The sequence below is a fragment of the Amblyomma americanum genome, chromosome 4 (genome assembly GCF_052857255.1).
Source record: "Amblyomma americanum isolate KBUSLIRL-KWMA chromosome 4, ASM5285725v1, whole genome shotgun sequence".
Taxonomy (NCBI): domain Eukaryota; kingdom Metazoa; phylum Arthropoda; class Arachnida; order Ixodida; family Ixodidae; genus Amblyomma; species Amblyomma americanum.
The window spans coordinates 134461983-134483010 of record NC_135500.1 but is presented as its reverse complement, the minus strand read 5'-3'; the positions used below and the strand labels follow the sequence as shown (position 1 = coordinate 134483010).

Sequence of the window (21028 nt, the reverse complement as noted above, 5' to 3'; positions counted from 1 at the left end):
TGACTGCATGGATAAAGTGTCCAGCGAGAAGTAGTTATTTCGTCTTTCTTGTCCTCAAGCCCAATAAAATTAGTGCAGTTGGCTGGAGGAAGAATCGTCAAAACAAAGCACATTTGGACAGACAGACAGACAGACAGACAGACAGACAGACAGACAGACAGACAGACAGACAGACAGAAAATTTTTATTTCTCAAGTGAGTTTTAGACCTTGCTGGTGGGTCCCTGGGCCACCGTGCGGTCCTGCACTGCATCAAGTAAGTCATGTCGGGACATGACGCGGAGATCATTATCCGTTTTTATCGCGCGTTTAATTTAAAAAGCAGCGCAGCAAGCAGAGAGCCGGCTAATTTCCCATGGAATGCTTTCAAAGAAAAAAAAAAGACGTCATATTTTTTTCATCTCTACATAACAACTTTACGAATTTGCGTGCGTCTTTTCAGATAATGTTCGCTTTACCTGTACAGCATTATTGGCTTTTTTTGCCCTGAGCGTGACGTTCCTTTTGACGTATCTATCGCCTTTTTTGTTTGTACGAAGGACGGCTGCCCTTTCAGGTCCGTGATTAATAAACCTCTTAAATCTAATGCCTTTTTGTATGACGCACGTCGCCTTGCAGTATATTGTCGTAGTGCCGTCCCGGCTGCCCCATTTATTCCTATTGGTCAATGATTTGCATGTTGTTGACGGCACACTGAATTAAAGTTAATTACAAGATGAGGTAAATTGTGATTTTAGGCTCGAAATATGAGTGAAGCGTTATCAGAGCTTTTAAGAATGTAGAGCAAATTAACTGCACTAAAGCAAAAAAAGAAAGTAGCCAGAGGGTTAACCGTCTATATACGACGGCTGAAATGTCTTGATTCTCGGCGGCGGCTCCGGCAGTCGGACGAGTTGTTGAGTCGCAAGGTTGGAGCTCAGTAGTAAGGCCTCGCATTGGTTTCTCGTCTTTATGCCTCGTCCCTCCCGGGGAACATGAGGACATTCCCATAGTATGTGGTCAAAAGTGGCCCTGAGTTCGCAGTTCGCGCATTCGTCTGAAAATTGCCCTGGTACATAAGACTCCAGAGGGCCGGGTGTGGAAAGGTGTAAGTTTGTAGCCAGCGCCAGTTGATGGCTTGGTATCTGGTCAAGGATCTATCCGCTGGAGGAAGTTATGTCGTTGCAAGTATTGTGCTGCGTAATTTCTCTGTATCCCACCTTGCGATCCCTTTCTGTGAAGACCACCTCGCTCGGGTCCGCCCGGAAGGAAAAGCCTCGGGCGAACTCGTAGGCCGTCTCATTACCAGACAGGGACGCATATGCTGGTGCTCAGAATAGTGTAATTTTCCCGTATATTACACGACGGCTTAGTATTGTATTCGTTGGAGGGAGACCCGGCCCCTGCTGAAATTTATCATGGTATTGGTATTGGTATTATGGGTGTTTAACGTCCCAAAGCTACTCAGGCTATGAGAGACGCCGTAGTGTAGGGCTCCGGGAATTTCGACCACCTGGGGTTCTTTAACGTGAACTGACATCGCACACTACACAGGCCTCTAGAATTTCGCCTCCATCGAAATTCGACCGCCGCGAACCGGGATCGAACCAGCGTCTTTCGGGCCAGCAGCCGAGCGCCATGACCACTCAGCCACCGCGGTGGCTTTATTATGTCAACCTTGGAGTCACTGTTGATATACCTCGCTTTTGTGCCTATACAAGCCAGTGCTATGGCAGCTTCTTCTGCAGTCGCTTAGTGGGTATTATGGAGGCACTTATTTGAGGAGCTGTTTATTATTGACGACCGCGAGGGTCGTCGTGTTCTTACCATACTCGGCGGCATCCACGTAGACCACGTCCTCGTCTTTGAAGGAGCGGAAGCGTTTCACGAGCGCTTCTGCCCGTTTGGCCCGGCGCACTGAGTGCATAGGATGCATATTCCTGGGTTGTGCTGGCACGATTATGTCGTTCTGAATTTTTCTGAGCATGTCGATTTTGGCGGTTGCTCTGTTGTCTCGACTCAGATGGAGTTTTTCTAGAATGGCCCGGCCGGTTGGGGTCCCGGCTAAGCATCCGATTTGGGATGTTCCTACTGCTTCTGTAATTTCTTCCAGGGTATTGTGCATGCCTAGCTCTAGGTGGCGGTGAGTGGATGTAAGGATGGGCAATCCTAGAGCTTGCTTTGTGAAACGTCTGGAAATTCTATCTATATTTTCCTTTTCTGCCGCTTTAAGATCGAGGGCATGGAGCGGTGTCATAGATCGGAACTTTATGATCAGTGACATAGAAACCAAACTCGGGTCCCTTGGGTCGTTAGTCAAGACACGGTACCCCTAGGCCACCAAGAAACCTTTTAGACTTCCCCACGTTATGTAAGGGCAAGGTTACCGGGCCGAGCTGGAGCCGTTAATGCGCTTGCGGCGAGCAACACGTGCGCCCCGCGTGACGTCACAGTTGCGCCATCGCCGCTGCCGCCGCCGACTCGGCAGCCTCGCTGCGCGTGTCGCGCATGCGCAGTGGCTACAGGTGCGCTGCGCATGCGCAGTTGGGCAACAGATGTGCGCCTTTGTTCGGCCACTCTAGAAACAGAGGGTGCGAAGCACTCGTTCTTCGCGTGAACGATGCATGAAGAATCGGTAAGTCCGCGTGTATACTGCGACCGACATCAACGGCAACTGCGGGAAGCCACATCGACGTATCCCGAAGACGTGGTTTGATATAATGCAAGTCAACAACGATACCAAGAACCCAGGAATGCCAAGCGCGCGGCCGAGACGCCGGAACAATGAGAGCAACGGCTTGCCAAACGATGCCGTCGAGAAGCGGAGAAACGGCATCGACCAGCCGCGAGCGAAGCCACGTCTTCTTCGTGTGTGCTGACGCGTACACACCAGGTTTAACCGCAGCTAAACCACTAGCAATTTTTGTTTCAATTATTGCATAGAAGTACAATCACACTGACAGGTTTCGAGCCTTACTTTACCGCGCCTCATTCCATGATCCTGTCATACGAAGTCACACCAGCATACTGCTATCAGTCTGCCAGCACATCAAAATTCCAAGATATACACACATGCATCGAGTTAGAACAGCCAGATAGAGAGAGAGAGAGAGAGAGAGAGAGAGAGAGAAATTGGCTTTGGTTTAGCTCTAGTTAACCCTATTTTAATTGCGAAAGCTTCGTTTCCTCAGCACGCCGTCTACGCAGCGTCTCATTCCGACGCTCTCGAGAACTCAAACTCGTCTCTTTCGCAGTTGAAGAGTAACTTCGGGACCTGGCACGACTTCTTCTAGCCGCATCTTCGTTACTACGCTTCTCGAGTAACCCGCCGCGGTGGCTCAGTGGTTAGGGCGCTCGACTACTGATCCGGAGTTCCCGGGTTCGAACCCGACCGCGGCGGCTGCGTTTTTATGGAGGAAAAACGTTAAGGCGCCCGTGTGCTGTGCGATATCAGTGTACGTTAAAGATCTTCAGGTGGTCGAAATTATTCCGGAGTCCTCCACTACGGCACCTATCTCTTCCTTTCTTCTTTCACTCCCTCCTTTATCCCTTCCCTTATGGCGCGGTTCAGGTGTCCAACGATATATGAGACAGATACTGCGCCATTTCCTTTCCCCCAAAAAACCAATTATTATTATACTTCTCGAGTCGTGCGGCTGGTTCTTCTGGCGCCTCTTGAGCGCGTTATCTCTGCCTCGCTTCGTTCTGTCGTTGTTGCGTCTCTCTTTTGCACTCCCCATAACGACTACAATACACTGAGGCGAAGCGCGTGTATATATATATATATATATATATATATATATATATATATATATATATATATATATATATATATATATATATATATATATATATATATATATATATATATATATATATATATAGTGGAAGCAGCCGGGGTTGCTCAACGGACCACTGAAAATTTGCACAGTGAAAAGGTCACAACTGGTAGGATTATCTTGGTTTATTCACCAACGGTATCAGACGGTGGACCGTATATATATATATATATATATATATATATATATATATATATATATATATATATATATATATATATATATATATATATATATATATATATATATATCACCGCGAGGCGACACCTCCTCTCCCACCACACCACCATGCACACCAAAGATGCCCAGGTGGTCGAGATTATTCCTGAGTCCTCCACTAGGGCACCTCTTTCCTCCTTTTTATTTCTTAGTCCCTCCTTACTCGCTTCCCTTACGGCTCGGTTCGGCCATGCACCAAGATGGGACGATTACAGCGCCAATTCCTTCCCTGAGAAACCAATTTTCAGTTGTTCAATTTTTTAGTCGGCGAATAAGGTTAGCTTGGAAGCTAGATGGTCTAATCTCATTAAGGCGAAAGCATAAGGGCCGCCTTTAGAACACCAATTTCATTCTGCGCAGCCGGCGGTGCGTGGCCCCTGGCTCACCAGCAACTAACTCCCGGCGTTGTTCTGCAGACGAAAAGGTGTGAAAACACTGAAGACGTTGCTATGGTCCGAGATTAAAGTCTCTTGATCTGCGCAGTGCGAATAATTACGGAGTGCAGGCAGGCTACTAATGTGCTGTGAAGTAATTTCATAATTTACATTTTTAATGCGGAAGCATTATAAGGTTATCTCGCGTAAGCAAAAAAGTGTCCATAAATTTTGTCCGCACGATCCTATCGTCCTGTATAGATTGCTCTGAAAAAATTTAAATGTCTTAGGTAGTGTGTAAGAACATCTTAAAATGGGAGACATTTGGTGTAGTAATTTTAATTAGTTAATAGTTAAAGTGACCTATATAAATAATTGCTTAGTGCGAACGGGGTTTGCGTGACTGATTCGATTAAAAACGATGTAAATGCGTGAGAAGGCTTGCTTAGTGTAAAAAAAAAGAAATAAAAAAAAATTATATACGAAAAAGCAAAACATTAAAAAGAAAAATGATTAAAAATAAAGAAATGAAGAACAAAATAAAAACGAAACATGAATAAATATATATCAGAATAAAGCAAAATTACAAATACCAAAAATTAAAAATTACAATGAAAATTTAAAGAAGAGAGGAAAGGTACAGGATTTCGCATTTTTGCTCCTAAGCAGTACCCGCCGCGGTGGCTCAGTGGTTAGGGCGCTCGGCTACTGGTCCGGAGTTCCCGGATTCGAACCCGACCGAGGCGGCTGCGTTTTTATGCATGCAAAACGCTAAGGCGCCCGTGTGCTGTGCGATGTCAGTGCATGTTATAGATCCTCAGGTGGTCGATATTAATCCGGAGCCCTCCACTACGACACCTCTTTCTTCCTTTCTTCTTTTAGTCCCTCCTTTATCCCTTCTCTTACGGCGCGGTTAAGGTGTCCGCCGATATATGAGACATACTGCGCCATTTCCTTTCCCCCAAAACCAATTATTATTATTATTATATTAATTTTAGTATTATTATTATGCCGGGCCAGGGAGGCTTGTACCCATCCTTCTGCGGCAATGGTTTGCCAATCAGCTACCTCCTGCAGCCAGGTGGACGCCCAAGCCAATAGTCCGCTGTCACCTTCAACCCTCTCCCACTTTTCCTTCCTCTCCTCAATCCTAAAACTTACAAGGAGAGTTTTCTTATGTATACTTGTTACCCATCGCCTCCTATCCTCTCTCCCTGTTCCCACTACCTGTTCTCTCCTCTTCATTCCCCGAAACTGACGAGAATTTCCTTTCCTCCGCTTCCCTCTTTGGCAAAAATAAGGAACAAGCTAAAAATAGCTATCCCATCAAGCACTTTGATCGCCGTATATTTTGTCGTACTCTTTTGTAGCTCTTTTTTTACCCGATTAATCTTGACCCGTTTTTCTGATTGGCGCCTCCTTCATCGCATATCCTGGACTGTGCTTGGTGCCTAGTCTTTTCACAACTTTAGCCTGGAAGACGTCGACAACAATCTGCATCTCAGGAGACGATCCCAACTGCTACCTTCTGTGAACCTAATGTCCAAGCTACCGTATACGTCGTAACGGAAAGGTTTGTTTGTTTGTTGTTGTTTGTTTGTTTGTACAATGTTTGCACGGCGTTTTACTCCCTGGCCACTTTCTTGCGTCAGTTTTTCGTTCATCGGAAGATGCTCAGTATGTTTTAATCGAAGATATTAGTATTATGTCACGTTTGCTGTCGTCGTTCTCTCGAGGGTTCAGGTTCTCTCCATTTGTTGAGATGACTACTCTGGAAAAAATGTTTTTTTTTCGTAGAGCTTAGAAAGGTCTCTCTTGTTTTAGAAACAGACGTAAAAATATATCACCTCAAATCTGAGGGCAAACGTTCTCGATAGATTTATTATTGCAGAGTGCAAGTAAAGTTCATGCTTTGTAAAAAATTTGTGAAGGCATCTGCAAGGATGCCGTCCACTGCAGCAAAGAGAGAAGCAATGATTGCCATTGATTTCACGAAGAAATGGCGAACACTGACTGCATTTGTGTTTGCTAGTGGTTCTTTGTTGAACCGATGTATTACAGGCATTTCAGTTGCCGCAATATTGATGTTATACGTACAAGAAACTGAGCACTCATTTATGCAAATCCAGTTTTACTCAAGAGGAAATTATTCAGGATGGACTGCAGCAGGCATTACGAGCAGGATTTGTGAATGCAGTCATCTCACAACACCGTATGCAATTCTAGAGTACTGTAGTCCGGAGTAAGCGCCACGTTCACACCCGGAAGCTTTTTATTACAACGCAGAAATCTATAAACATGCTACCTATAAGCCTCGGCATCTCTTCTGTACCCACCTCAACCACCCACCGGTACCCACCGGTGATACACTAGTTACAAGTTACACCTTTTCCATGGGTGTGACTGGTTTTAATGGGTGTAAGTTACATGGTTACACCCTGGCCTGGTGCTCAGCTTACGTGGAGTGAAATGCTTGGAAAATGGGTCTTGTACCCCACCTTGAGTAGTCTAAAACACCTTGTGCCATGGCGCTTCTTGGCCATAGATGCCCTTGCGCCAAAAAAATTCATTATCTTTTCTGTAACCTTTTCAATAACACCGAAGCCTCTTTAAACAAAGCAGCGAACAGACTCCACGTGCCGCAAAGGAAAGAGAAGAAATGTGTTCAAAGAGTTAGCAACCAGTTGGTTTCCAGTACAGTATCAAGTTTGGAGATACCGAAACTGCTGTTCCCATGTATCCACCGACTTCTAGGTGCACTCTTCCGAACGTTAAACAAGAGAAACAGTAGAGTATCACATTTTTATTTCACGCGAGATATGCTGTCTGGAATTAGCATAACCGGAAATTTAGAACTGTTATTCGAGGATGCATTTGTAATATTCATACACTGCAACAAGAAATAAACTACAAAATTATGGGATGTGTAAAAGTGAGCAGTAAAATTAAACTACAGTTACCGAAATGATTGTTTTGAAGGAGTGCCTATTTTACTAAAGGCCACAAGAGATTTCACATTATTTAATCTGCGCGCATTATGTTTAGTTTAATTGGTCTGTTCTTCTGGAGCACAACCTGAAGCGACTCTCGAGGTTTCAAATCGATGTCAGAAGACCGGCGACCTCCCATGATGAACAATCTGGCCGTACAGTATTTTTTAAAAGGCTGAAACAATCATGGTGTTCCCAGTCAGTGTTCCCGCCTCATTTCCGAGCGCTCGCGGCTTAAATAAGCACTGTGAAAGCAAAATCATTCACCTGTCTAATTTAAATTGCCTAACAATAAAATCTGTCTTTGCAAGTGAAAGGGGGAAATGGGCTGCCGCTGACAGCGTTGTGGCAGGCACGCGGCACAGCAGCAATAGGCCGCAGCGTTCATTGTGTGACCAATCTCTGGCGATCAACCATTAATTTAACTGCCACTTGCCAGGGTGGCTGGGTGGGCGCACTGCATATCCAGTGTGCGGAAGGCACTCAACATTGCCCTGTACACCACAGGTTTCGCTCTCTAACCAGGTTCAGCAGTAGTTGAAGCGCACCTAATTTTTCTCTCTCTCTCTGCCTGGCTTTCTTTACTCGATGCATGTGTGTGTATCCCGGAATTTTGATGTGCTGGCAGAGTGATAGCAGTATGCTGGTGTGACTTAATATGACGAAATCACTGTATGGGGAGCGGTTCAGTAAAGCTCGAAACCTGTCAGTGTGACTGTACTTCTATGCAATACTGAAAAAAAATGCTAATGGTTTCGCTCCGGTTAAACCTGGTGTGTACGCGGTAGCTGACACGAATAAGACGCGGCTTCGTTCGCGGCTGGTCGCTGTCGTTTCTCCGCTTCTTGACGGCATCGTTTCTCGAGCCGTTGCTCTCGTTGATCCGGCGTCTCATCCACGCGCTTGGCAATCCTGGCTTCTTGGCTCACAGTCGACTTGCATTATACCACGCCACAACTTCGGGATACGTCGATGTGGCTTCCCTCATTAGCTGTTCATGTTGGAGGCAGTATACACGCGGACTTATACACCCATCGTTCATGTGAAGAACGAGAGCTTCGCACCTTCTGTTTATAATGTGCCCGAACAATGACGCGCAACAGTTGCCCAACTGCGCATTCGCAGCGCACTTGTAGCTACTGCGCATGCGCATTGCGCGCATTGAGGCTGTGAAGTCGGCGGTGGCAGTGGCGATGGATGGATGGAAAAAACTTTATTTGCGACAAATTTAAAGTGTTCTCTACTCTTACGGGTCACTGGGGGCCGTGGTCGATCCTTGGTCCTGGATGCCGCACTTGACAGCTGCCATCGTGGCTCGGCGTACGAGAAATCGTTGCGCTTACTCGTCCTGGCCGGCCAGCAAGTCCTCCCGCTGCGTCACACTCGGGCGGTCTATTCTAGGCTCTAAGTCTGGCTTTTGGCTGGTCCATGTGACATGCTCTAGTCTAGGTTTATTGAGGCACCACGGGCGTTCGCCTACCAATTGGATAGGTAAAATCTTGAGTAGTTTGTGCAGGTGTGGGTAGGTACCGGTTTTTAGTCTCCGCCAATCTACCTACCGCCTCCTCTTTGGTTAGCCTTTTGTGTGGGGGTGGGTAGCGTTTCTGCTGACCCCTGTAATGATCGAGTGTATGAGTACGCAGCTGTAACAGGGTCAAAGGTGCCCGTGGTGCAAAGTGTTTAAGTCTGCTTGGTTCACGTACCATCGAGCTAACTCGTTTGCTGCCACGTTGCCCCTCATCCCCTCATGTCCCGGAACACATACTATATTATGTTTAGTGTTTGTGTCTTCTCTTCGTGTGTCGAATATGATTGGCGATGCTGTCGATCATGCCTCTTGTGTAGTTTCTGCATGCTTGTTTGGAGACCGTCACCATAGTGAAGTTTTGTCCTGTTAGGTTTCTGTGAGATATTTCCTCGACCTCTAAGGTTAGGCAGACACCGCTCACAAAGCACCGAATTATCGTCGACGCCAACCAGCGGCCGTTATGTCAGCCGCCTTACTGGATCTCTTCGAAGGAGCGTGATGCCATTCGCCAGCAATTTCAAGAAATGCTCCAGGACGACGTGATACAGCCGTCGACGAGCCTATTGTTCTGTCCGCGCTTTCTTCCTGCTGTTGAGTTCGGCGAATTTGGACATGGGGAGGATTCCCTGAGGACCACCGCGACGGTGGGTGAGCCCTCTGGGGGAGACGTGGCTGGAATGCCGGAAGCAGCAACGATAATAGCGTCCCCACGTGTTCATTCCGGTCCTCAGAGGACGAAGTACATGATCAGTGTTGCCCTCTTCAGTCACGCTGGGCTTGAACAATTGCCCGAGTGCCGCGCTTTCGACAGAGGGTCCGCTTTCCGGGCATCAGTACAAGATCTTTCAACCTCTGCTGGGGACAGCCTGCATTTCTGTGTCACGCAGGCGCCTTCCGGATCCACATGGGCGCGGTCCGGACTCATGTGCGCGCCCACATGGAGGCCACGTGGACGATAACGTGACCGGGTCCTGTTCTCTTTCTCTCGGCCGAGCTGCGCGAGAACATCAGGACCGCCCTGCCGTGGATGGTACCATCAGTGCCATCGTGTGATTGGACATCATTCTTCGATCTATATTCCCCAGCTAGGGATCTGGGGAATACGAAGATTATTTAAGGAGCTGCTGGTTTGGTACCAGAGGAGAGCCCCCCTCTTGAGAGATACCCTTTGTTGGGAGAGACTCCCAACTGCTAATAAGCTCTCCTTACTGTGAAGCACTCTCAGTTGCCCTACTTGTACATTATGTAAATAGTATTTGTATAAAGTGTTCCAAGTTTTCTTCCTCCGATCGTCCTCGTCTCTTCTCCGACCCAGTCATGCTACCTGAATCCCAACACCGTGGACATCGCCTGTTGTTCTAGTAGCAAAGAAAGATGGAACCCTTCGGTTCTGCGTTGATTACCGACGTTTAAACAAAGTAACAAAAAAGAATATTTATAAGTAAACCAGCCCTCCAGGCGTCAACCGTCCTTCAGTGACAATATAGATGGAATTATCAGGCGTTGCACCAAGCAAGCTCTAGGGTTGCCTATCCGTACATCCACTCACCACTTCCTAGAGCTAGGCATGCCCAATACCCTGGAATAAATTACAGAAGCAGTAATTACGTCCCAAATCGAATGCTTAGCCGGGACCACAACCGGCCGCGCCATTCCAGACAAACTGGATCTGAGTCGAGACAACAGAACAACCGCCAAAGTCGACATTCTCGGAGAAATTCAGGACAATATAATCGTACCACCACTACCCAGGAATATATATATTATTTTTCCCTCAGTGCGCCGGGCCAAGCGGGCAGAAGCGCTCGAGAAACGCTTCCGCTCCTACAAAGACGAGGACGTGGTCTACGTGGATTCCGCAGAGTATGGTAAGAACACGACAACCCTCGCGGTCGTCAATAATAAACAACTCCTCAAAATAAGTGCCTCCATACTCTCCGCCAACCCGGAGATTGCTGAAGAAGCTGCAATAGCACTGGCTTGTGTAGGCACAAAAGCGAGGTATATCAGGGACTCCAAAGTTGCCGTACTAAATTTCACAGGCCGTGTCTCCCGACCCTAACCTATACAATAATAAGCTTCATGTAATATACAGGAAAATTACACAAGTCTGGACACCAGCACATGCATCCCTGTTTGATAATGGGATGGCCTACGAGTTCGCCCGAGGCTCTTCCTTCCGGGCGGACCCGAGCGAGGTGGTCTTCAAAGACAGGGATCGCACGGTGGGATACAGAGAAATTGCACAGCCCTATCGTTTGCAACGACATAGACTTCCACTAGTGGATAGATCCTTGACCAGATACCAAGCCATCAACTGGCGCCGGCTACAAACCCACACTTTTCCAGACCTGGCCCTCTGGAGTGTTATGTGTCAGAGCAATTTTAGGCTAATGCGCAAACTGCGAACTTAGGGCCACCTTGGACCACATACTATGGGAATGTCTTCATGCGCCCCCTCCCCGGAGGGACGAGGCATAAAGAAGAAACACCAATGGGAGTGAGCTCCGACCCGGTGACTCAACTACAACTCGTCCGACAGCCCGAAACCGCCGCCCAGAGTCAGGACCTTTCGGCCGTCATCTGGGCGGATAGCCCTCTGGCTACCGTCTTTCTTTGCTTCAGTGGAGTTAATTTGCTCTGCATTCTTAAAAGTTATGATAACGCTTGAGTGATGTTGCGAGCCTAAAATTACAATTTACTCGATGTTTTAATGAACTTCAATTCAGTGTGCCGTGAAGAACTTGCAAATCATTGACCATAAGAAATAATGGGGCAGCTGTGACCGCGCTCTTACAATATACTTCGTGGCGACGTGCCTCTTAAAAAGAAACCGCATTCTCAGTGCAAAATAAAACCAGTGTGCTGTGCAGGTACGGCGAACATTACCTTAAAAGGCGCCAGCAAATGCATAAATTTGTTTTGTCGAGTGAAAAAATAAATGTGACGTTTTTTTTCCTTGAAAGCGTTGCCATGAAAAATAAGCCGGCTCCCTGCTTGCTGCGGGGCTTTTTAAATTTAACGCGCGCATAAAACCAATAATCGTCTCCAAATGCGCTTTATTTTGATGATTCTTATTTTATTGGGCTTGAGGACAGGAAAGGCGAAATAACTGTCATTCCTCGATAGACACCTTATCCACGCTGTCAGCAAACTGGAGGAGGCAGGTGGTGAAACAATCAAGAGACAAAAAAGTAAAAAAATTGCTCCTGGTTTCGCTATGGTTAACCCCGGTCGAAAAAAAAATTGGCAGTGGCTTAGCTCGGCTATGCCAGGATATACGTAGCGAAAGCTAAGGCATAGCATGGTTAGTCTTAATTAATCTTGATTGCAAGTCCAGGTTAGTCTGGTTGTGTAGCTATGTTTAGTAGTTGCATTAAAGACGACACATTCTTGTTTTAGACAGACACTTTGTTGCATTCCTTCTTCTTCTGATTCTGATTCTGGTTGCTTCTTGATTGCTACGAAGACGGCTCTATGATCTAAGAAGTAGAATGCAGCCGTATCGTTCGTTCCTACGGTGAATTGTGAGACCAGTGTTTTTCTGTAAAAGACGAGGTCTATGTTAGAGCCCCATTGCGTAGTCTGTACGTTCTGTTTCTGTAAAGTGGCTCTACATGTTGAGCAAACACTTGCCACGGCTTCCCCTTCCTCAGCCCGCTCGGGCACAGCTAAAGCTAGAGTTGAACGCATGGTGCTCATCGCCGGTCTCAAGTCTCATTTATGCCATAGCCGATACCAAACGTCGCAAACGAAGCCGAACGGATTGTCCGTGAAGCCGGTTTCGAAGCTCCTGGTCGCACTGGTACTCTCCGCTACTCGAATCGCATTGTCCGTTCTACGTCGAGCAACTTCTTCCTCGCGCAATACACTGACGGCCTGACATGCCGCGTTTCGGGCCGCGCCAATGTTACGCCTACTCTTTAGGCGAACGTCACGTTGTACTTCGGTTTCTTGAGCCTGCTGAAGTCTCTTGGTCGCATTCTATCGTCCATCACGGGCAGTCCTCAGTGAATCAGGACCCAGGTCTAACCTCCGGCTGCTGTCGCTGCTGCTAGCGGTCGAGACACCGGACGCTAAAAGTGCCGGTATCGTGGCGGCATATTCACGGCGTTTAGACAGTCGTTCGGCACGCTGTTCGTCTGTGTTAAGGGCGATTCGTTTCCTCTTCATCTCGTTCCGATGTCGATTCCAGGACTCCTCCTGCGTATCAGAATTGCCGCCACACATACTTCACCTCAACTGTGGTTGCGGCGCACGCGAGCTCTCGTTTTCAATCCTCCGACATGTTATCACGCATGAGACGCAGCTGGCGAAGCGAGCGGAGGCGAGCGCAACGACGAGGAACGCGGTGGGACGTCATACTAAACGGCGGAGGCGGCGAGCCGTGCGGTGTGACGTCATTCCAGATGGCGCGGCGAGCGCGCGAAGCACAGTAACCGTCTCACATATCTCGGTGGACACCCGGACCGCGCCGTAAAGGAAGGGATAAAGGAGGAAGGGAAAGAAGAAAGAGAAAACTGAAAATTGAAATTTGCATTTTGAGGACCCGCCGCGGTGGCTCAGTGGTTAGGGCGCTCGACTACTCATCCGCAGTTCCCGGGTTCGAGCCCTACCGCGGCGGCTGCATTTTTATAAAGGAAAAACGCTAAGGCGCCAGTGTGCTGTACCATGTCAGTGCACGTTCAAAATCCCCAGGTGGTCGAAATTATCCCAGAACCCTCCAGTAAAGCACCTCTCTCTTCCTTCCTTCTTTCACTCCCTCCCTTATCCCTTCCCTTACGGCACGGTTCAGGTGTCCAACGATATATGAGAAAAATACTGTGCCATTTCCTGTCCCAAAAAAACCAATTATTATTATTGGGAAATGGGAAAATTTAATAACTTACAACACAATTAAACAAAAATAAAGGGGGAAAATTGATGGACGCTTAAGCGTCGACTTTAAGAGTGAGACGCTACAGCGTGTTGCAGCATTGCCAAGGAGTCCGCGGAACGCCATCGCCCGTTCGGCGCGACGCGTGGCCCGTTGGGCAATTTAAAGGGGCCGTGAAGCGGGCTCTAATAAAGTTGCGGCATGCCTGGGATATTGAAGCACGCCGCGTCACGAATAGTCTCCACCAAGGATTTTTTAAATGCGCTTTGTAGAAGCTGTGTTATCTGTAGTTATAATTGGTTTTGGAGGAAAGGAAATGGCGCAGTATCTGTCTCATATATCGTGTGACACCTGAACCGCGCCGTAAGGGAAGGGATAAAGGAGGGAGTGAAAGAAGAAAGGAAGAAGAGGTGCCGTAGTGGAGGGCTCCGGAATTTCGACGACCTGGGGATCTTTAACGTGCACTGACATCGCACAGCACACGGGCGCCTTAGCGTTTTTCCTCCATAAAAACGCAAAACGCAGCCGCCGCGGTCGGGTTCGAACCCGGGAACTGCGGATCAATAGTCGAGCGCCCTAACCACTGAGCCACCGCGGCGGTTCAAATCTGTAGTTAAAATTTGAATTTCAGCGTCTTCGCGCCTTTTCCTCTCTTCTCGTCACTTTTTGCACGCAGGAAGGTAGGCGCTCCTTCGCCGACCCCCCTCTGGGAGCGGAGCTTCCCGACCCGCCGGAGTCAAGCGGCGTATTGGCTGCAGCTCCGGTAGCTGCCTGACGTCTGAAAGAATCTAACCAATGGCCACCTCTCACTTTGTCTACGCAGATGTGGGGGAGGGAGGAGGGTGCGAGCATGAAAAAGTCGCTGGGAAGGGCTGGCCAACTTAGGCGCTCGATTGTGGGTCGTCTGCTGCGTGTAGAGTATTATTTGGCTCTGATTCAAATGGCAACGCAGTGCAGTGATTAAGTGAGTTAATGTGCTCTCCTCGGAAGGCATTTCAGAGCCTATTTAAGGAAAGGACGCCTGTCTTAAACTATTTCGGTGGACACACGAAACGGGCCGTAAGGGGAGGAAAACGAAATGAAAATTAGTTTTAAGGAAAGGAATAGACACCAGTCACAATTTTCGCTGGACACCCGTACTGCGCCGTAAGAGGAGGAGGAGGAGTGCGAGTAGGACGATTTTTCGCTCATGGTCAGCGCTGCCGACGCCGACACCGACTTTTTTGCTACACGAGATCCTTAGTGCTGTCGCGTTAAGAATCTGAGCATGGGGGCTACTGCCATCTATCACCCCGTTTCAAAAGGAACGCTCCTACCTTCCATCAATCCATTAATCCATCACGCTCGTCTCTTCAGGGCGCAGTGGAGCCGTTCGAGAACGCAGGAATCACGCGGTGAGCGTCGAAGAACGCAGCAGACATCCAAAGAGCGTTCACCACGAAGCTTGCGGCTTGCTGCCCGTTGGTTCAGAGCGGAAGCTATGCTGGCGTTTGCGGCATCGGGTTTGTCGTGAGCGATGTGCCGACGAACTACGACTGCAACTTGAGTCCCGCACGTTTCGGCAAGACGCCTGCCAGCGCTTCTACGTGGTTTGCCTCTCCGCGCGTTCGTTTCACCGTATGTAGCGGACCGATTTGTCTAACAGGCAACGCGTCGCGCCGAAAGCGCGATGGCATTCCTGGACTCCCTGGCAGCGCTGCAACACGCTGTCGCACTCCACTTTTAAAGGTGAAGCTTAAGCATCGTCCAAGTTTTTTACATAACAATGCATTTGTACAAGTTGCGCGCGTGCAGAGCTAATAAAAGAAACGATAAATACACGCGCACAAAACTGCACACAACAGCTGGGGTGGGGCGCCCAGCTGTTAATCGTCCCAGGTAGCGCACCTGGAACGTTCGGTCACTGCGTGACACGACCTGGTGCAAAACAAAGGGGACGTCAAGCCCGTCTGTTCGAGAAATGCACAGGGGCTCAGCAGGGTGCGCTCACAGGTGCGCGCACTGCCCTGCGGCCACAATAGCGTCTTGAGCGAGTCTGGAAGTATGCCCAGCGTCCTGTAGGTCGCGAGCATATCACGACGAGCGTCGGCGAAAGCCGCACAGCGAAGGAGTAGGTGCTCCAGTGTTTCAACTCCACCGCCCCCGTCAAACACGTCACTCCTTGCGATTCCGTAACGCACCCGTCCTTCGCAGGGCCGCACGCAGCCACAGCGCGAGCGGAGGATCATAGCGCACTGCGGCCGCGAAAGAGCGTGACAGCCGTTGATGCTGGCGATGCGCTCACCTCCGGCGATGCGTGCGTCGGGGTGCTGCAGTCGGAGATGGTCATGGATCACCGCACGCACCTCCTTCAGCGCAAGGGGCAGATCCCTTGGAGGTAGTTGGTGTGCGGCGGTTGCAAGTTCGTCGGCCTCATCGTTGCCAGCGATGCCGCAGTGACCCCAGGCACTGTTGGCATTCAGGTAGCAGCATCCCACCGCTGCCACCAGTTTTTGGGTCTCAGGTAGCAGCATTTCACCGCTGCCACCAGTAGTTGGTATTCAGGTAGCGTGACTGGGCCGGAGAAGAGACGAGGACGATCGGGGGAAGAAAACTTTATACAAGGACTATTTACATAATGTACAAGTACGGGCAACTGGGAGTGCTTCTCAGTAAAGAGGGCTTCTTAGCAGTCGGGAGTCTCTCCCAGCAAAGGGTATCTCTCAAAGGCGGGCTCTTCTCTGGTACCAAACTAGCAGCTCCTTAAATACTCTTCGTATTTCCCAGATCCCTAGCTGGGGAATATAGTTCGAAAATGATGTACAATCACACGATGGCACTGATGGCATCATCCTCGGCAGGCGGGCGCGCACGTGTGTCGGAGCGCGCGCATGTGGACCAGGAAGGCGCCTGCGTGACACAGGAATGCAGACAGTCTCCCAGCAGAGGTTGAAATATCTTGTACTGATGACCGAAACGCGGAACGTCTGTCGAAGGTGCGATACTCGGACAATTGTTCAATCCCAGCCTGACTGAAGAGGGCGACGCTGATCCTGGACTTCGTCGCCTGATGACCGGACCGAATACGTGGGGACGCTATGGTCGTCGCTGCTTCCAGCATTCCAGCCACGTCTCCCCCATAGTTCTCACCCATCCTCGCGGTGATCCTCAGGGAATCCTCCCCATATCCAAATTCGCCGAACACAACAGCAGGAAGGAAGCGCGAGCACAACAGCACCCATTGTCCAAGCACAGCGCATCCTTTCTGCACGAGGTGCTCGATGCGTGAGATAATGGCGCGCAATAGTAGGGTAACGCAGCCGTTGCACACCATGTGGCTGAAGGCGGCGCGGGAGACCCATAGCGGAGCACTCCTTGGTGGCGGAGGGACGATTGAGAGCAGCGGGTGCACCCCCAGTAGCAGTAGTAGTAAAAACTTTATTTATAGATATATATGGGTGGGTCTCGGTGTAGAGGCACTCTTCACATCTTTTGATGTGGTCTGTGGCTCTTGTGGCAAGGTTCGAGCCCCCAGTCCAGGGCCCCACTGAGTCTTGCCGCCAGGTAGGCTTTCCGGTCCAGTCCTGCCTGGACAGCCGGATCCTCGCTGGAAAGCATCCTGTCCCACTGCTCCGCCCTCGGGATTGTTTATTGCAGCCCCATCTGTTCTCTTTTCACACCACGTTATATGAATTAACGTGGCTTTGTCCTCGCACCACGGGCATTTACTGCTATATGGCCCTGGGTATATCTTGCTTAACATGTTTAGATTCGGGAAATTTCCTGTTTGTAGCTGTATCCAATAGACCGCTTCCTGCTGGTGGAGATTTTTGCGAGGTGGGGGATATCTAACCCTGACCCCTTTATAGTAATTCAGAACATCTGAGTATCCTAAAGGCACTGGTTCCGCGTCAGGATGCTCGAGGATGGTTTGGTTGGAGGCTCGGTTTGTAAGCTCTCGAGCATTCGCCTCGGCATTCCCCGCGATGCCTTTGTGTCCCGGTACCTACATTGTTATGTTTTGCAAATGTATTTCCTTCGGCGGTAATTTGGCTGTTTTTAGGATGTGGAGCGCTGCCTCTCCCCCCCCCACCCCCCCTTTTTTACCATTCATGTAGTTTCTACACGCTGTTTGCGAGTCGGTTAGAATTATTAGGGACCTTTGAGCACTGTAGCCTTCTGCAGGATCCACATCAACTCCGCCATGGTGGAGGAGACTAGAAAGGTGGCGTCTATCCGGCTGTACAGACGCAGGGCATGGATGGTAGCCGCCGCTGCGAGGGAGCAGCTGTCATGGGCCACTGAGCCATCAGTGTACACGAAGAGATGGCGCTGAAGCTCCTAATGTATGGCGGCTCTTAAGAGCCAGCTGCTGCACAGCACAGAAAGGTGTGCGCCGCTTTCCCGCGATGCCGACGGTCTCTCGCTGTAGCTCTGAGTCAGGAGGCCAAGGCGGGCAGAGGCGACTTCAGTGAGGCGCTCATATTCTAGCAGCGCTGCGCCCATTCGAGAGTGCGGGTGCGTGCGCATGCGCTGTAGTAGCGAGCCGCCATCCGGTGCGCGATGGAGCTGGTCGATGTGGATGCAGTGACCTGCGTGCCGCTTGGAGCTGAAGGGGTCGCACTCCTGATTCGGCCAGTGTTGCGGCGCACTGGCAGTTTTTGGGCAGGCTGAAGCATACGCCCAGGGACTTGCGGTGCTGCAGCTCCAGTTTCTTCCAGCACGGTTTGCGCACGGAGACGAGTGGCAACGCGTAGAGTGCCGCCCCCAATGCCCCCGCGTTGTATAGTCGCCGCGCGGCTTGCTGGAAGATGCCCTGGCCTCGAGCGGTGAGCCTGTGCACGGCGGTGGTGATCCTCTGCATATGCAAAGAGGCCTTGGTCGCAGCGGAGCGAAAGGAAAGGCGCAGGTCGATGTCCATGCAAAGGTACCGCACCAATTTACGCCAAAAAATCGGAATCCCTTCCAGTGAGAGTGGCGCAAGGCGCTTGCGCGAGCGCGAAACGCAAGCCATGGCCTCCGATTTGTCCGCGCTCAGCGACAGACCAAGGCCGTGCAGGCAGGCGTCGATTGCTGTCAGCGCTGCCTGAAGGCATTCCCGCTCTCCGAGCGTCTCGCACGGTGGCCTCCGGCACCACAGAGCAATGTCGTCTGCGTATATGGACATGTACGCATGGTGTTGTCTGCTCGTGGAGAGGCAGGGCGGCACCACCGACATGGCCACAATAAAGAGAATCTTGAAAAATTGAAAATTTGTTTTTGGGGATCTAAATGGCGCAGTATCTGTCTCACATCTCGGCGGACACCTGAACCACGCCATAGGGGAGAGATAAAGGAGGGAGTGAAAGGAGAAAGGAAGAAAGAGGTGCCGTAACGAAGGGCTCCGGAATAATTTCGACCACCTGGGTATCTTTAGCATGCGCTGACATCGCACAGCACACGGGCCCCTTTGCGTTTCCTCTCCATCGAAACGCTGCCGCCGCGGTCGGGTTCGATCCCGGGTACTCAAGCAGTAGAAAAGCGCCGTAACCACTGCGATACCACGGCGGCGTCCTTCCAGATCGGCGTTCAGGAGGTGTCTGGCAGGAATTGTTCGGTGGGCGTTCGAAGCGAGCGGACGTGTTTTTAGCTCTCTGCTCCTTCGGACGCTGGGCCTAAGGCTTCGCGGCGTTGCGGGGTCTCCCCATGGAGGCCACAGACACCGTGAACGAGCGAAGGCCTGTTTGGCGGTGACAATCAGCAACGCAGGGCAGGCCGCTCTCGCTCACGATCACGGAGACGAACGCCGTCCAGAGGAAGGTCGTCCAGCACCATTCGGCGAATGCAGGCCGAGATCGCTGATCTGCGGGACACGGTGAGGTGCCTGACGGCGGCGCTCATCACCACCTCGGAGAACCTTGAGTCCGTCATCGGGACCTTGGACGTGTCGCCGGCGGACCCACGCGTTCTAGCCTTGCGGGACGCCATGGCGCTCGCTCACCAGACGCAGAACTCCATGGCGGCTCCCTCCCCGCCATTTCTGGCCACCCCTGCGCTTCCTGCCGCCATTGCTGCTCCTGGGGAACCGGCTGTGATGCCCTCTCCCCCTGATGCTGCTGCTGCGGGCTCACCGCGGACACCTGCAGCCGACTAGAGCATGTGCACCCCAATGGACGAGTCTGCTCTCCGGAAACGGCGACGCTCAACGGGGTCCGAGGAGGAGAGGGACTCGGAAACCCAAAGGGACATCGCGGTGGCCAAGCGGGAAGCTCGAAGGCCCCCTACCGTCACTGTTCCCTCTCCCTCCACACTCGAAGGAGCAGGGCCTTCCCAGCAGGAGCCCCATGGAGCCCACCTCCAGCCTCCTGCTGATGCTGCTGCTGTTGCTGCGGGGGCGACGGCGTCCGGAAGAAAAACGGGTGCGACCTCACCAAATCCCGCCGCACGAGACCAGGCTGCGGCTGGGGCTTCGTCTGCTGGCACCGAGCGCGCCCAACTCCGCGGCGCGCCGCAGCAATGCCCCGCAGGCAGCGGCGACGCTGATGCTGGGGCCAGCCTGGTCCCGTGGCGCATTATCACAACCAAGGCGCAGCGGCGTCGGAGAGCTGCCCTGGAGCGAGCCGCGGCTGCCGTGGAGGTCCCGTCCAGCCTGGTGGGGACGGTGCTGTTTCGGCCGGCGAACCGGGGCACCGCCTTCACCAGGGAACAGGGCTGGGAGTTGGCCGAGGAGATCGGATCCCGCCCGGGCGTCCTCGCCGTCCGGATAAACATGCGGCGGAATGTGGTGGCAGTGGACGCGGGGAGCAGCGATGCTCTCCAGGCCCTGCTAGCCACGGCCGTCATCCGCGGCGTGCCGGTCTGCGCGAAGGAGCCTCCTCCTCGGAATCAAAGCTCCGGCCTGGTCTTCGGTGTGGACGGGCGCAGGACGGCGGAGGAGCTGCTAGCGTCGGCGGAGTCAACGGTACCGATGGTGTCGGCGTCTCTGTCGGGCAGCACACTCGCTCTCCGTTTTGCGGCGCCGACACCCCCGGCGTTCATCACCATATTCAAGCGCAGGCTCGCGGTCCGCCCCTGCCGTCCCCGGCCGCTCCAGTGTGCCAAGTGCGCCAGCCTGGGGCATGCCACTGAGGTGTGTCGCGCTCCGGCCCGATGCACGCGCTGCGGCGGGCCACACGAGCCTGGTACCTGCGCGAGCAAGCCCCGCTGCATTAACTGCGGGGGGCGGCACGCAGCCATTGACCCAGCGTGCCCGCACTGGCAGCGAGA

At 51.2% G+C, this 21028-nt stretch overlaps 1 protein-coding gene across 1 annotated transcript in view; it reads right to left on the bottom strand.

The window, feature by feature from the left end:
- The window catches only part of LOC144129842 (uncharacterized), a 47654-nt gene extending 28653 nt beyond the window's left edge, over positions 1 to 19001 (bottom strand). The window contains exons 1-2 of the mRNA XM_077663908.1: positions 18830 to 19001; positions 16089 to 16283 (exon numbers count right to left, since the gene is read on the bottom strand). Coding sequence (XP_077520034.1) covers positions 16089 to 16283; positions 18830 to 19001 — 367 coding nt within the window. The remainder of the gene's footprint in view (positions 1 to 16088; positions 16284 to 18829) is intronic.
- Positions 19002 to 21028: the final 2027 nt, after the last annotated feature.